At 32.1% G+C, this 17,750-nt stretch overlaps 1 protein-coding gene across 1 annotated transcript in view; it reads right to left on the reverse strand.

Annotated features, from left to right (window-relative positions):
* Positions 1–1,682: 1,682 nt before the first annotated feature.
* Positions 1,683–17,750, reverse strand: part of LOC132563482 (voltage-dependent calcium channel type A subunit alpha-1-like) — a gene marked incomplete at its 3' end in the record, with an annotated part of 94,578 nt that continues 78,510 nt past the window's right edge. Inside the window, exons 33-41 of the mRNA XM_060228241.1 lie at positions 12,566–12,688; positions 10,214–10,279; positions 9,622–9,713; positions 9,053–9,203; positions 8,517–8,644; positions 7,434–7,636; positions 6,529–6,633; positions 5,746–5,855; positions 1,683–1,804 (exon numbers count right to left, since the gene is read on the reverse strand). Coding sequence (XP_060084224.1) covers positions 1,683–1,804; positions 5,746–5,855; positions 6,529–6,633; positions 7,434–7,636; positions 8,517–8,644; positions 9,053–9,203; positions 9,622–9,713; positions 10,214–10,279; positions 12,566–12,688 — 1,100 coding nt within the window. The remainder of the gene's footprint in view (positions 1,805–5,745; positions 5,856–6,528; positions 6,634–7,433; positions 7,637–8,516; positions 8,645–9,052; positions 9,204–9,621; positions 9,714–10,213; positions 10,280–12,565; positions 12,689–17,750) is intronic.

Below are 17,750 nucleotides of genomic sequence, written 5' to 3' on the forward strand. Positions count from 1 at the left end.
GATACATAAAATACTGTATTTGAACTCCTACAGAAGAACCTTGACCTATCAATAACTAACAGATAAAGTCATGAGAGGTCAGAATCTCCGATAACATCCCCGATATCTATCCAAATGACAGCAAACATACATTACCAGGTACCATAGAGTGCATAATATTCATTCAAAAATACAAACCAGTTCGTTGTGAAATGGAATTTTTAATGATGTTAAAATACAATGTATTGCATGTTTTAAATATTTTGTTTTTACTATTCTTGCCTTTTATAGAAAATAAACTAATGTATTCTAACACTTAACAAAAATCCTACTGTTATTGAAAAAAGTTCTGTGTTTATATACGCTGAAGGAAAGACAGAAATCTGGAAGAATTTGATGAGATAAAGAGATAGAAAAAAAAGGAAGAATAGAAAAAAGATTTAGTCATGCATGAAGATGGAAAGGTAGAGAGAAGAATGTATTAGTGATCATCAATATTAAATACACTAAAAATCTATTCAATTTTGAATGTGTGAAATAAATAAAAAAAAATTGTTGTCAGTGTGTTGTGTATTGTATAAGATCAACGATATTTTTTTATATTGCTTATCGTTTGTAAAGCAAATTTATTGACGTAGACATTACAAACATATCATTAATGTATAAAAAGGAAAAGGGTGCTAAAATATTTTCCTTTTAAAATACATTTATTCGTTTATTTTTAGTATGAGGTAAATGCAATTTTCTGAGACAGCTCGACATCTAAGTAGAAAGACGAATAAAGAGAGCAGCACTATTCTGCAACCAACCTTCAATTTCAATCACTCTACACACAGAAATATACCAGATTATTTTCTCCAGCAATGCATATTTAAAATTAATATTGCTTCTTAGAAACAAATAGATGATTTTGAAAAAAGAAAGTGAATAAAGTGATGGTCACAGGGTCATGCCTGGGAAATGTGTTAAACTCAGGGATAGGTCTAGAATATCCAAATACTGGGGCTATACGGAGTGTGGATTTATTTAAAACGTAAAGACGTAAAATGTCACATTCTGATTCTCTTTGTTGAGCTGAGTGCCTTACGAGTGTAAGCACTTTTAGATTGAATGTATGTGGGGCTGTCATGCAGTGTAATATAACCATATTTTTATGAAGAAAAAGAATTATGAAAAATCTCAAAATTTGTGATCTACTGGAACTACAGCATGCTAGGACTAAAATAAATGTACATTAATTTCAGTTTGGTTCAGAAGCACTACAGTAATATTTGTGCTTGTTTATTCATTTTCCAAGAAAATAATTTTACATAAAGATATAAATTTGTTAGAAAATTTAATGAATTACTTGTGACAAGCCAATTGGTTTGACTGGATATAACAGTTTTATAATCAAATTCCGTAATTTTAGAAATACCCCCCGGGTAATACCAAACAATTGGACGATATTATCAAAATCGTAACAGTGCAAAAAAAGCAAGAAACGTTTCTTATAGGCTTGTCAACTTAAATGTTTAATTTCTTTGAACACCAAACTGAGGAAATTAAAGCACAGTAATTATGTCACCTGAGATCACATTTAGCTGTAGTTGAAGTAGTAGCAGTAGTAGTAGCAGTAGTAGTAACCCCTTTGCTGCAGTCAAGACCACACCTGATGAGTCGGCCAACATCAATGAACCTTGACCTCAGACCCCTGTAATTACCTGTGACCTCCGTCCATGTCATCATCTCCTGAATGGTCTGTGTCCTGGTCTAGACTCTGGCTTGAGCGAGCGGACGGCGTCCTCAGCACCCCCATCAGTCTCTGGAAAAAGCACGGGTGACGCTGGAAAACGAGGGACATACATTAACGGAGAGTGTGAGGCGCGGGCTTGGTCTAGCTACTGATAATAATGAAAGAAGCAGATACAGATACCGTAGGTCGCCGTATAGTGACTAATTCCGGTACACAACGTCTGGGGTACATTACTCCACCAAGAAGCACAAAGATGCGGAGACAGCCACAGGAAATGACAAAAGAGGAAGGAGAACAGAGATAGGCCTCGATCTGCGTCTACTTTCCCGCGTGTCGTGATTTCAAATTGGTGCTGATTTTATTTATTGATCAATAAGCATTGTAACTACCTCCTATATTTTTCCTTGGACATTCATCATCAAGTTTTCTCACATTTGCGCATAGTAATTGTCTATCACTTATAGTTTTTTCAGGATGTGTCAAAAATGTTGTGTCCTACATAGCCTCATCAAAATTAAATTTTGTGTACAACTGAAATATTCAAATCTATTCAAATAGAACAGGATTTTGTCAAATAAAATCCTACAAATAAAGAAAGCCATTTTTCATGAAAGAAATTTCAAATCCTAGTCTAATATTTTTAAGAAATAACATGGTTTTTGATCTACAGTCAAAGTGTATTTGGAATCAATTAAATGAAAATCATAAAAACATAAAAAAAACCGTACTTGTTGATCCTTTTGTTTGTTTTAACTTTTTAAAATTGATTATAAGTATGAAGAATTAAAAACATTAACCCCATGCGTGTCAAGTCCTTGTAATGCATAAAAGTTTAAATATTATGTTACCCCACGTGAAAGAATAAAATGCATGGAGGTCAATAAAACAATTAAAATGACGCAAATTAAAAATAGATACCTTCCATTTGTTTTCATTGGTCCAGTTGAATTGTCTCGGCGGCGCGACAATTAGCCGTAAACTTTGACCCGTTGTTAGTGTTTTTAATCATTAGTGAGCGAAAAGTTAACATTCCAACCCCATGTCAAAACCATTTTATGCAATATATATTGGTCGATCAGCATGTCACTATGTAATGTTAGAGTAAGCATTCGTAAATCACCCACACCAAATGTAGATTGGTTAAGTGCACTCTGAAAGTTACAACCCAAACATCCACACCGAGTTAAAATCTACTGATAACAGTTGATGAGTGGATGTTTCAAAGGGAATGATAAGAAATTCAAATTATGAGTTAAGAGAAACAAACAAGAAAGAACTATCGGGAAAAGATCTTCGCTAGAGATAGAGAGAGAAAGAGAGAAGAAGACATTAAGAGGAGAAAAACTCTCTGTAGATACAGTACAGAAAATAGGTACTTGGAAATTTCACCATTCTTGTTCAACATTCTGTAACTTACAAAATAATTATAGAATTTTTGTACTTTTGATTCAAATATACTCTTTCAATTGCACAGTTTATATTTTGTAAATCAATAGTTACTGATGTTGGATTGCAACTAGAAACATTGAGCACTGGAAAATTTCCCTTATACAAAAAAAAAAAAAACCTGTGGACTGAATAAAGTTTCAAAAAGTTGTCACATCATCTTACTTAAATATTTCCACTTTTGAATTAAAATTTCTGATTTTAGTCATTTTCAGCCCACAGATTTAAGGCGGACACAGAAGATAAAGAGCATTAAACAACAATTACGTAACATTAAAAAGAAGCAAAATAATATTTCAGGACATGAAAGACCATCGCATGCTAATGAAATTCTCGTACGGAGAGACAACAAGCTAATGCCTTGTTAAAACATCAAAATGTATATCGTCGAAGGAATGATTGTAGCATAAACATATTGAATCATTGAGAGACTGGTCCCATTTATGTATAGTATATCAAAGTTGAGGACAATCTAGATCGATGACCAAGAAGACTAGGAAACGCCTAATAGGATATTCCCGTTACTATATTTAAAATACTAAATAGGAATGATTGAGGCTAACTTCACTTTCAGAACGATTGCTATCGGTCTAAAACTACTGATAGGCCTATATATCAATATCAATGTTGTAATATGTAATACATTTTCATATCAACAAGTATATGAATGGATGACTGTACATATTACAAATGTCCTATTATTAAAGTAATTGTCATTTTTTGCAAATAACAAATATATGTTATGAATTGTTTTGGTCATTCTTTGAATAGATATTAAGACCTGTTGGGATTGCTTATTAATTTTAAGAACATATATGAAATATCTAGCATGACATGTTTGAGTCTACGATCATATAGGTAAGTCTTAAAAAGATATTGCCACAACAAAACTGATTGGACTGCGTATGAACCAATTAGACATATTAGGTGTTGTGGAATAAGACTTCACATTTTTCACATCGTAAAAATTGTGCTTTACAGATTTTTTTTCTTTTTCTGCTTCACAGTGTTAAAAGTTGTCTAATTTGTTCAAAAGATCGCTAACAACAATGTGGAATATAGCAATGAACGAACAGAGATTGAAGGAAAGTAGCACTGATGAGTATGATACAAATTAATAACATGCATATCAATATGGGCATCAGAGATTGTGACTAGGGACCAATAGGAATAGTTACACATTGAAATATATCATACGAGCAGTAGTCTTTCAATGAAGTCAAAGTATTGTAATATGCAATAGTTTTTAATCTTATAGTTTTATGAAAACTGATAGAGCTGGCAAGTGTTGACTTAGTGAAACTTGGCAAACAAAAGCGGAAATGTTTGCTAATATTCTAATTTTTTTTCATCGAAAATCCTTTTATATTGTATATATTATATTGATATGCACGTAAGTAACTCCCTGTGTTAATAGTACGAAAGGGGGCTACTCAAAACCATGTGTGCAGTGAAGTCATGCTAGACAGGTGTAAAAGAGTGCAGTCATTAGCAAGTAGTTTCAGCAGTTTTTGGGTCAAGTTTGGCTGTGTGGTTGCCACAGCGAAGACTTCGCCGGAGACGACTGGTACTAACCTCTTCCTTACTATCCTCCTGCAAGCACATAAATGTCAAACTCAAACTTCAACAAAGTGATCACTCCAAAATATCTAGATAGTGATCTAGAAACATTTCACTTCAATCTCGATATGATCGCCTAGAAAAATCAGACCCTTTTTTCAAAACAGTATCATATTCATTCGACTTCTAGGCAAGTCACATTCAAATCTCAAAAAGTCGGCCTGGGTACAGAAGAAATAGCGTTTTCCCATTGACTGATACATAAAATATATGTTGCATTGTATGATAGGTGTAACAGTGTGTGGTCTTTAGGGGTTTCGTAAACTTGAGGATTTCACAAATACACTCAAGTGGATTAGCTCTAACTTCTTAGGTTTTAGAAATTTTGAAGCACACATTTTAGATCCAGCAGTTGAATAATCATGCTGGAAACTATTTGATTACTCTTCTGTTGAACTGATACAAAATAAACATTGTTACATTTTCTCACACTATCCCATTCTACTCCAATAAAATGTACGCAGAAAATAAATCTAATGTAGATCATTGTGTAAAGACTGTAAAGATAACGTCTGTGACAAATAGAATCAAGATCACGATGTCATCAATGATATAGGAGGAGAAAGACACCTTAAAATAAGTCGTGATAGTTTCCATTTATAATTGAATATTTTCACATTCAAGTTCAATTCTGCTTTGAACACTGTTTTCCCAAATCTGTCACGGGGAATCAGTCATAAAACTGAATTACATAAACTTTGGTTTTATATTACCTTAACAATATAAATAAAATTATCACAAACATTCCAAATTTACCTCCAACATCCTTAATACCAATGACCTCCATACTTAGGTTCTCCATCAAGATAAATGTAAGTACACCTGGTCAATTTATCTTAGATATTCCCACAAAGAACATGGAACTGGCTGATAAACAAAATACCAACCACCTCAAAACCAGGATTTACTTTAATAATTAGGTAATAAAGTAAAAAATACCAAAGTAGATATATATTCCTACTTACCAATTTCATATTGTTAAATTTGGTCTGGCTCGCTTTGTAGGCCCTCCAATTATCTAGTATCAAAAGGCCTACGTATATTTTCCCCACTGTTAGCTTTCCATAGGTTAGTTCTGTAGAAAGACAGGAAAATAAAATAGTGATGTTTCACAGGATCCTTATTCTGTATTTCATAAAAGTGACACATTAAACAATCTATTAGTTTTGTTACGTTAATCATTTCAGACTTTTGGACAGAGAAAAAACAAGGTACCAAACCCATTCCTTAGAAGTGATTTTAAACCCCATAAACATTAATTCTCCTTTTCACTATAAGGTCTGTTTGTCAACAGAAATATCTGTACATTGGTAGAACCGCTGGTAGTATTTTTCATGACACGTTTGTACACACAAAGTCTATATACACTTATTGTTTTTCTATAACTTCATAAACAGTGTGTGCGCTTCAGAACACACAAATATACATGTCATTGATTTAAATTATCTCTCATCCAAAATTTACCCTGATTTACACTGATTGAGATATGAAGTTATGTTACATATTTAAACATATAATAAGTGTGACTCACAACTTCAATGCTTGAATCTCACACTTTTGGCTTCTTACTTGGCAGTTTTAATCATGATTTGGTACATATCTAAACCTAAATTTATAATGAGTGATGCCATTCATTTGCCTTTTGTACAATACACAGTACATATAAAGCACAAATTGTCATCTTCCTGCCCACACTAAACTATCAGCATTCTCAATTATGTAGGATATCAAGTGATAGGTACACATACCATTGTTGCTCGGCACGAGGCGATTGACCATTTTACGAGCTTGGACTGGCCATAACCTTCGTATAATGTCTCGCATCTCTTCGTCCTTCTTGTCCATTTCCTCCACTGAAAAATCACAGTGCAACAGGTGTGCAAATAAAACAGTGCTCAGTTGCCTTCAACTGTTGTTATCTTTAAATAATTATGCAAAAGTGAACAACACAAATTCAAAAACCAAAATACAAAATCATTCCTACTATCCATAAGTGGAGTATTCAATAACAGACACAGAATTGAAAGGTGCCTTTCTTTTCTGTCGTTTGTAGAATCCTAATACCAGAACTTTATCAAGAGTTAAAATCTTCCATATGTATTCACATTTAAAAATAAATTACCACAGGTACCCAAAATGACACTCTAAAGTGAAAAATGTTATTTTTTCTGTCCCAAGGATGACATTTTACATTTATGATATTAGAAACTTAAGTTTCATCAATTAACAAAACCTGTGATTTGACTCCCTAACTAAATAATATGTCAAAATACTGACTTAAGTTAATTTTATTGATGTATTTTAGTAATTTTTTACAAATGAAAATTTTATTTTAGCATTTCAGTGTTTTCTTAAACCGAAATAAAATATTTTGACCCCTTTATCCACCCATGTTCTTGATTCAGGAATATCTGAGATTAAAAGGAGATGATTTTTAAAATTGCACTTAATTTGACCAAGATGACAAAGCTCATCTTTTTTTTTTTTGCAATTGTAAGGAGAACGAAAATTTCCTAATGATCACTGAAGATTTTGCTTCAAGTGACATGAAGATGGTTGGAATTCTCCTGACATATTGTTGGATTAGAGACTTTTTTTTCTCTTTATTATGACAATCGTATAGTTTTTATCTGTGTTTCCTATTGCCGTTTACCTGGAGCCATTTTTATCCCAAGAGATTCCCTTATTAGGGCAAATAATGTCGTCGTAAAATTGACTTTTCCGTCCTGGGCAACTGGCATATTCATTCGTATGAGCTTCCGATATGCAAACTTGTTTGGACATTTTTTACCGAACCCGACTGGCGGTTCCATGTTCTTCAACATCTCATACATGTCCGTATAGTGTATTCTACCTCTGTTGAAACAAGGAAAACATTGATAGATGCACTACCAATTATGCCACATATGAAATGGAATATAACTCTCATATGATTTTCTTTATACAACATACCGTATAGCTGGTTATTTTTACGAGACAGTATCTACGCTAATTCGCAGTACAATGACATAATCCATGAAATAATGAGGCAGGTGTAAGATGCCCTTTCATGTCCAAATCACCAAATTTTTGTTCCTTAAAGTATCATTAATTAACTGAGAGTCGTGAAAACCACCAGCTATTTGGTACCAGAATCTGTTAAAAACTCTGTTCAATGGAAATCATATCAGTTTTTACACTAGTATCATTTGTGGCATAATCGTTATGTAGAGGATGTTCACTTTTCAATCTTCAGTTCCAGTTGTTCAGCGTTTTCAGTTGATTCATCCTTGATTTGGTTGATTCAGAAGGTAAGAACAACAAAGCAGGGATTCCAAGTTTATAAGAAACAGTTTACAACTCTTGAAAAACACGAAATGTTCGCTGTGTTAAAAATTTTGGTGGTTTAAATGTAACAAAATTATGAAAAAGTTAATTAACTTTATCATTGTTTAAACCATGTAGGGAAAACACCGACGTATGTATTTCAAAATGTCATTTTTATCACATACACAAGATTTTCAGCATCCTGAGAGACAAATTCGTTGTGAAATTTTCAAAGGTTTTCAAGTATTAATTTACTCACTATTTAAAAGTGAGTCGTTTTTTGGTGCAAACATAATTGTAAAACTTCAAATAAAACCACAAAAAATTGTGATATATTTAAAAATAAAATGTATGCAATTGATTCAGTCATCAATTTTTTAACATGTAACTGAGAAAAAAAACAGAAGTGTATATTGTAAGTGATACATACGTGGCTGCGGGATCATAATCCGCCCACACCCGCGAATACTCATCCAAATGATGTGGCCCTAATATAGAACTATCTCTTGTCAGATAGTCAAAGTTGTCCATGATGACAGCAACAAACAAATTCAACATCTGTGAATGGGGAAATCAACAGTGATTGTGATGAAATTATCAACCAAAATTTGTTATCTTAAAACAATGTATGAAATCTTACTTAAGATTTTTGTCTGTATATCAGTAGTTACAAAGGATGAATATCTCTGCTGCAAAGTTCGTTGGAAAATGGATTTCATTTTTCAAAACTTTTCAGCATATATATCTCATAGCAAAGGAAAGTCTTGACAGGTAAATTTCCTGGATAATGTTAAAACACTTAGATATAAAAATTAAGTCATCATCTGAATGTTAACCGTTAAACTTCAAATTGAGAATCACTTTTGTTTTACCAAGTTGATATTTCCTACATGCTGTTTTTGCTGTTATTTGCAAATGCAGTTGGTGTAAAAACAAGAAAGATTCAACAATAACTTTTTTACTCACAAGAAAAGAACAAAAGAAAATGAATGATACGAAGTAGATGTATGCAAAGTCCAGGCCACATGTTTTCTTTTTATTGCCCGACTCCGGATCACATGTTTTACCACTCAAACATGATAGCATTATTTGCTGCCAACTTTCTCCAGTGGCACACCTAAAACAGAAAAGAAAGTTAAGTAAATTTGTATCAGTATTCCGAGTATGTTACAGGGAAAGCACAAAACAGTTTAAATAATTATCAAATACTTTCAGCTTCACTTAGCGTATTTTCATTTCTTCACTATTTGAATGGCTTTGCGTAACATCCAGCACTGACTGTATACTTGTCAGTATTTTATACTTTGTCATAATCAATCAAGCCATGCTTACAAGCTTTCAATTGGTTTTCAAGCATGTTGATGTAAAGTATATGTGGTCCAATTTCACATTCAAAAACATCCATTCTATCATAGTCTTTCACAGGTATTGAAAATAATAGGTCACAGCCAATACTTTGAACACCATGGATTGCATGTTTAAACATGGCCCATCAAAATACTGAAAAAAGCAGGACTGGAAATGACAGAATTTACCTGAACAATAACATGAGGCCTTGAGCAAAATTACGGAAATTATTATGTCTGGTAATAGACGTCTTGGAATCTAACTTGATGTTACCAAACACCTGAAAGGACAAAAACAAATGATAATGATGTAAGTCCTTGTTTGATTAAACCCTGGTATGTATGAACTTGTTTATATCCTCACTTCAGTAGTTAGGATTATATCTTATACCTGGAGAGGACTTTTAATGATATAATCTTATGATTAATTAATTACTTAAAAGATTGGTAAGTAACAGGATTTTTAGGCAATACTAAAGTACATACAAGTTGACATATCTAAGGTATCATACATACACAATCTTCAAACAGAGTAGTGTTAAATGTCTAATGTATTCACTGTCCTTATAGAATAATTTTTAGTATTGTAGTAGTTTCTAAATCAGCAACAATTTTTTTTTTCTCAATTGTATGACGTAAGAATGCTGTATTGATAAAATGAGTTCAAGATTTTGGGGTACAGATTAAAATGTTCCATGAAAGCTTTACCTCAAGGACGTTCGCCATTTGTTTATTGGGACATTAACATTGGTGAAATCTAAACACATTATCTATTACTTACCTGCATTCCTATTATGGCATAAATAAAGAACAGCATCAGGATGAGAAGACAAACATAAGGCAATGCCTGAAATGGAAAAAAAAGCACCAACGCTGTTACACTAAAATAAACGGTATAACACAAAAATCAACACTGTTACACGAAAATCAACGCTGTTAAACTAAAACCAACACTGTTACACTAAAATCAATAGTTACACTAAAATCAACCCTGTTACCCGGAAATCAACACTGTTAAACTAAAATCAACACTGTTACACGAAAATCAACGCTGTTAAACTAAAATCAACACTGTTACACTAAAATCAACCCTGTTACACGAAAATCAACACTGTTACACTAAAATCAACGCTGTTACACTCAAATCAACGCTGTTACACTAAAACCAACACTGTTACACTAAAATCAACACTGTTACACCAAAACCAACACTGTTACACCAAAATCAACACTGTTACACTAAAATCAACACTGTTACACTATAATCAACACTGTTACACTAAAATCAACGCTGTTACACTAAAATCAACGCTGTTACACTAAAATCAATGCTGTTACACTAAAATCAACACTGTTACACTACAACCAACACTGTTACACAACGCTGTTAAACTATAATCAACACTGTTACACTATAATCAACGCTGTTACACTAAAATCAACACTGTTAAACTATAATCAACACTGTTACACTAAAATCAACACTGTTACACTAAAATCAACACTGTTACACTAAAATCAACACTGTTACACTAAAATCAACACTGTTACACTAAAATCAACACTGTTACACTACAACCAACACTGTTACACTAAAACCAACACTGTTACACTAAAACCAACACTGTTACACTAAAATCAATGCTGTTACACTAAAATCAACCCTGTTACACTAAAATCAACACTGTTACACTAAAATCAATGCTGTTACACTAAAATCAACTGTTACACTAAAATCAACGCTGTTACACTAAAATCAACACTGTTACACTAAAATCAACTGTTAAACAACGCTGTTAAACTATAATCAACACTGTTACACTCAAATCAACACTGTTAAACTATAATCAACACTGTTACACTAAAATCAACCCTGTTACACTAAAATCAACACTGTTACACGAAAATCAACACTGTTACACTAAAATCAACACTGTTACACTACAACCAACACTGTTACACTAAAACCAACACTGTTACACTAAAACCAACGCTGTTACACCAAAACCAACACTGTTACACCAAAATCAACGCTGTTACACTAAAATCAACACTGTTACACTATAATCAACACTGTTACACTAAAATCAACCCTGTTACACTAAAATCAACGCTGTTACACTAAAATCAATACTGTTACACTAAAATCAACACTGTTACACTAAAATCAACACTGTTACACTAAAATCAACACTGTTACACTAAAATCAACACTGTTACACTAAAATCAACACTGTTAAAAACTAAAATCAACACTGTTACACTAAAATCAACACTGTTACACTAAAATCAACACAGTTTCAAAGTGCATCATTATATACTAGTAGGTCCCATTAAATACAACCAATGGACATAACTGATGTTTTGCTGCAACACAATTTTCAGTTATATTTCATAGATTTAAGGGTAATTTATCCCTGTTTAAGTGCCCCATTTTCTGATACAGACTTCATTGTTTTTAGAGGATTTTTATTGGCTGATTTGTCCTCAATGTCAGCTGATTGGCCAACAACTTCATACCCAATCTTCAAAAATTAACTGTAACAGTGCCATATTTGCTCCAACATTTCAAGCAAAAAACCATTCATTTTCATTCATTTTAAATATCACCCTACCTGCCTTTATTCTTAATGTGATATTGTTTTGGCCTGGTATAATTTCAGTAATCAGTAATCAGTTAAACTTTTTATATTTAGCATGTTCTAGTTCATATTTTGAATCACTGTCCATGCATGCTTCACAATAGAAGAAATAAATAATTGAACTGAATAATGTCATTATATAAGATGACTTTTATCATTAAAACATCACAGGAAAACCATGATAATATAACAATTACAAAAACACATAAAACTTTGCCAAAAATTACATCATGAAAAACAGCAACAAAAATACCAACATGTCAACATTATCATAATCCAAGCTCAAATTCAATACAATTAAAGCAAAATATGAACAAATGAAATATTTACATGGAGACTCCTGGAAATGTACAAAGAGAATAAGACCAGATGTTCTGGAAGAGAAGGCTTCTTCTACTTCATCGAGGGCACCCCCTATTTAAATCTTGGTAAATCCACATATGAAAAAGCAAGGCACAACTCAGTGAATGAGCTGGAAACTGGCTAGTTACCTTGAAAGACTGAAGAAAAGTCCACAAGAGGAGACGAATAGTATATCCTTGTCTCAGTAACTTGATCAACCGGGCCGCTCGGAACAGCCTGAAAACTCCCACGTTGAATCCTACATACGACTCCTAGAACAAAAATAAACGAAACGCTTTAATAAAATGTACTGCATATTCTACAACCCTTTCGAAAATACTGATCACTCTGGGTTACCAATCACTTTATATTCAAAACAGAATAAATGTTCAATCATACCAACATTCATTTTCAATCAAAGTTTTTCATCAAAGTTGAACGTTGTTGATCAGTTTTGAATAAAATAGTGATTGATGTACTGCCCAATTTTTTAGATATTTGTATATATGTGAATGTCCATGAAATCAAAGATTGTGAAATGATTGATGATCCTGACAGGAAATAAACACCATTACTTTAAACAAGATTATGTAATCACAGAGAGTATATTACTTGAAAAGGGACAGTCTTAAATCAATACTATATTCATCACATATTTCTTCATAACTCGAAATCAACATTGGATTAGTTGTTTGACCGCTTCATGAAAACTGAAAGAAAATTGCATTTTATGAATAATGCTTGCATCACATTTAAGATTTCAACTGAGAAAGGAATGTTCATCAGTAAAGACAAAAGTTCCTTTTTCAATGTCAATTTCATCAAAACAGTTGTTTGTTCAAGTTTTCTAGTTTCAACTAAATATTATCAAAAATCAGTGTTGATGCAAACATCACTGTAAATGAAATGGTCCAATCATTAAATGACAGCTATGGATTTCATTTAAGATTATTAAGAATGGACAGTTGCAAGAGACCAGTACCTATTGAGGGAAGATGTAGCGGCAAGCGAATAAGTTGGTAATAAGCGGGTTGAAATAAAGTCAGAAGATGATCTTAGTGGGTATATCATATTGACAATGCGAGAAATATATGTGGAAAATATAGACTGATAAACATGGACGAAAGGTATTGTTAGAACATAGTTGTCATATTGTAAATATATTTTGGGGAAAGTTTTGCCAAAAACGACATATGTTTACACAACATCACGTAGTATTATATGAAAGTTTTGCTGAAATTTGAAAGTTTTACAATTAAAATGGATCTTACACTTGGTATTACTCCAGGTCCATCAGAGAAAATATTCAATAAAATGTTGTTTTTTCTTTTCAATTCAAAATAACAACATTATTTTCTCATCTTTTCTTTACTTTTGTTTTGATGGATATCAGAACATTCTGAACGTGGGAAACAAAGCCTTGTTATGTTTGAAGAGGGCTAAGAAACAGAGAGAGGAAGTTAACAAAAGCCGGGGAGAGAAATGAAAGGAATATACTTATTCAAAGGTAAAGCAGGAGTACAATGTTATAACACATAAAAGTATACAGTCTTTGGTTAATACAGATTGAAACAGACATCAGCACTATCATATGCATAAACATAGATGTGTCGCAGATGATTTAACTTGCAAATGCAATTAGCATAATGATTTCATTGGAAAAGAAATCTTACTGCATATATAAAAAAAAAACAATTTTCACATTTTCATTTGGTTACTCTGAAAAAATTTCTTTGTGTATCAACTCCACAAGAATATTTAATAATGATGTGTGACAATGGTATGATCCTTCAAATTCGATACAGCATCATCTGTGAACATAGCCAGGGATACAACGGCACGGAACACATATATATCGCACGGGAATAAAAACACAGGCATAAAAACTGGACAACTTTTTAAACTCATCCCTAAAATTATGCTCAGATTCTCTTTAAACATTTAACACTTTGACGGGCAAAAGTTATTTTTTGACAGAGGGCAAAACGAAATCTTCAAATCTGTTTTTTCTTTGTTTTTTCTTTCTTTTGTTTGTTTACATAGCTCTTGAAAAAGAAAATGAGTTATGGCTGTATTTTTCAGTATCCAGTTTTTATTTTGGTACATACGACAACGAACGGATACATGTTAAAGTATGTACCAGACATGACATCAACAAATATTTAACAAATCTTAAAACAAACAGATTATAATTTAATTCATGTGAATGGCCTTATCTTTATTACAACTACAAAACAAAACCACAACAAACATTTCAGGCAATGTCAGAATATTGTTGTGAATAATAACATCCCCCTTCCCCCTATTTCAGTTGATATATTCAGTTTAAAATAAAATGATTTGAAAATGGAATATGAAGTTCGCGAAGGTTTTGTTATGAGTTTGTAATAAGATTGAAGGCAACGTGACTTTAATTTATATAAACATCAAAATGCAGTAAAAATGATGAAAATGATGTCAACTGATGAAGGATGTGGTGATAAACAAAGGAACAGATATGTTGTATTCACAGCAAGAATATTGAGGGTTAACTACAATTTGAATATGTATTAATAACACATTGTCATAATGATGACATTTAATGTTATATATGCGGTCAACCATAACATTCTTGCAGTACTTATACACACATATAAGGGATGCTTCGACAAGTTAATTCCCAATATATTCAAATTTTTTTTCAATAGTTCTTTTATAAACAATAAGAAAGTAAAAAGTTAAGTTCAAATATTAAATATGTACATCTAAAGGTGGAAATTCAAACATCGAATAAAGGAAAAATGGCCTAGTTTCTTGCAAAGCTAAATGTTTAAACTAGATGCGTTGTATGGGAAAAAATGTCTAGATACAAATGTAATTATTAAATGCATCATGCCAAGAAATGAGAAAAATAATTTTGTCACAAAGAAAGCTAAGGCAACTGCTATATGTGTTTTTTGGGAAAGATGGACTTCGGCAAAACACATCTTCAAGATACAATTTGTGACTTAAAACCTTACAGCTATTTAATCTATGTCTCCCAAACTTGAAAGATGGAAAACATGAAAAATATACATCCATGATAAAAAGAAAAAGAAAATATAAAACAAAAATATAAATAGTTATTTTCTGAACTGGGTTTTCTTCAAAGTGATAAGATTATTCAGAAAAGTTCTGGTAAGGCAGCACACAACCTTTTGAGATTTTAAGTAGGAATATGATAGAAAACTTGAAGTTAAGAAGTTTCTTTGTTACATACAGCAGCAGTTACTTTTGAGTTAAAATAATTTACTGACAACAATAAAAAGAAAACAGTGATATTTTTTGGAGAAAAAAAATATTATATTAAAAATAAACATTATTTTGACGATGTTTGATAATTCTACCGCATTTATAGAATTCAACCAGTAGTACCACAATGACAACCATTTCAACAGACAATCCATTTGATCTACCTATTGGAAAAAAGAACTTTGTTTGACCGATTATTGTTTTGTTTTTTTAAGTCAGTGTACTTTTATAGTGGCTCGTTGCCGTGTAACAAAATGAGTATGTTTGCCGTTCCTCTTCTTCAAAAACACACACAATTTTGAAAAAGATCTACAAACTAAGTGTGTTTGTAGTTAACACTGTCTATGTCATGCATCAATTAGGTGTTGGAAGTAGGAATGCTGGAAATGAAAAAGGTGATCGTAAACAATAACGCAGGGACGTATTCATTCAGCTAACAGTATGTGTCAAACTACAATACATATCAGTGAAAATTAATGAAATCAGGATAGCGAAAGCAGGATAGGGTTCATAAGCTTTATGCAAATCAGTGCTAGTCTCCTACCTGTACATAGTTCTGACAAAATTTAAGTGGGAAATACCCATATATTTTTGTTTGTTGGGCAGATCACCCAAACATAAATGTATAACATAAGTTATTTTCGTTGTAATCAAAATCATCCAAAATACAAAGCTAGATGTCTGCCAAAAACATGTCATAGTCCTGCACGAAACTATAAAACTCCAGTTATCTGGTAAACACGTTTTACTTCTTGTTTTCACTTTTTCCTTCTGCTTTGCCAAAACTGACGCAAACTATATAACAAAAAGCACGTTTATTTTGACCATGATAATGATTGTATAAAACCTAATTATAAGGTTTTCAAGAATTTTAAAATTCCACTATCTGATTTACAAAGCCAGATTTCCTTACACAGAGATAATGGTTTTTTGATGTCTATGTATAGATCAGATCAAACAAATAAAATCAACAGAATACGAAACTAAGATGTCAGTTCCTAATCAAAAGAGAACTTATCATACTCATGCAGTCTAGTGAATAGAAATCAAAGTGTATGAAGGAAAATGTGACTTTATACATTCAGATTGAAAGGCAAAATTAATGCATGTTGAGTCAATTTTGGCATTTATTGAAATAAATCATCCTGTAAAAAGCCCAACAAGATTTGTAAGCCCACAATTTTGTATTTGAATTAATTTCATTGATTTTCAGAGTCGAAAGAATGTATCAGTACATTCATTTCCATTAGTTTGTATATGGTATATTATATATATATATTATATAGTATAACCTGTAAGTTGTACAGAGCAAAGACTACGTTTATAATATGCTGGGCTTATCAACAAATCATCCTGTCCGAACCAGCTCAAATGTCCAATATTATCTCTATATAACTATAGACGGATTCATGATCACAGAAAAGAAGATGTTTATCTTCCGGTTTTAATAACCTTATTGGTTTTTTATCTCTGGGTATTACAAGTAATTTATCAAGAGTTACGTGCAAAAATCAGAACATGGATGCTTGCATTTCGACTGGGTTAAATATTTAAAAATTTTGGTTGAAAAAATATGGGTCAAATCTAATAAAATATAAATTAACTTAGAAATGAAAACTTCATCTTTTTTCTTTCAATAGATTCATTTTGATACAGTTTCATCATGCCTCAAAATAAAATATTCTTGTCCTGATACCAAAAAGATTGTTTTCTCTATTCTTTAATCAAAAAACTAAGTAAATTCAAACTCAAAACCAAGAAAACAAACAGAAAAAATATTCACAGAGAGCCTGAAATTAGCACAAGGAAGGTAAGACCACTGTTCACTATTCTGATTCATGGGTGACTCATCTTGGTCAAATCAGAGTAAGTAATGCCACATTTTCAAATGAAAACACGGGTTTGAGTGCGGTTATAAATCAAATTCACCAAAATTACCACTGTTTAACAACAGAGACCGTTTGCAATACTGTTTTGATGTGAGTTCAACAAAAATGTAAATCTACTAGTTTGTTATGTTGAATCCGTCTAAACATATACCAGATTCGGACAGGATATAGATAA

The sequence above is a fragment of the Ylistrum balloti genome, unplaced genomic scaffold, assembly GCF_031769215.1.
Source record: "Ylistrum balloti isolate Yb309-2 unplaced genomic scaffold, AGI_CSIRO_Ybal_v1 Utg371740, whole genome shotgun sequence".
NCBI classification, from domain to species: domain Eukaryota; kingdom Metazoa; phylum Mollusca; class Bivalvia; order Pectinida; family Pectinidae; genus Ylistrum; species Ylistrum balloti.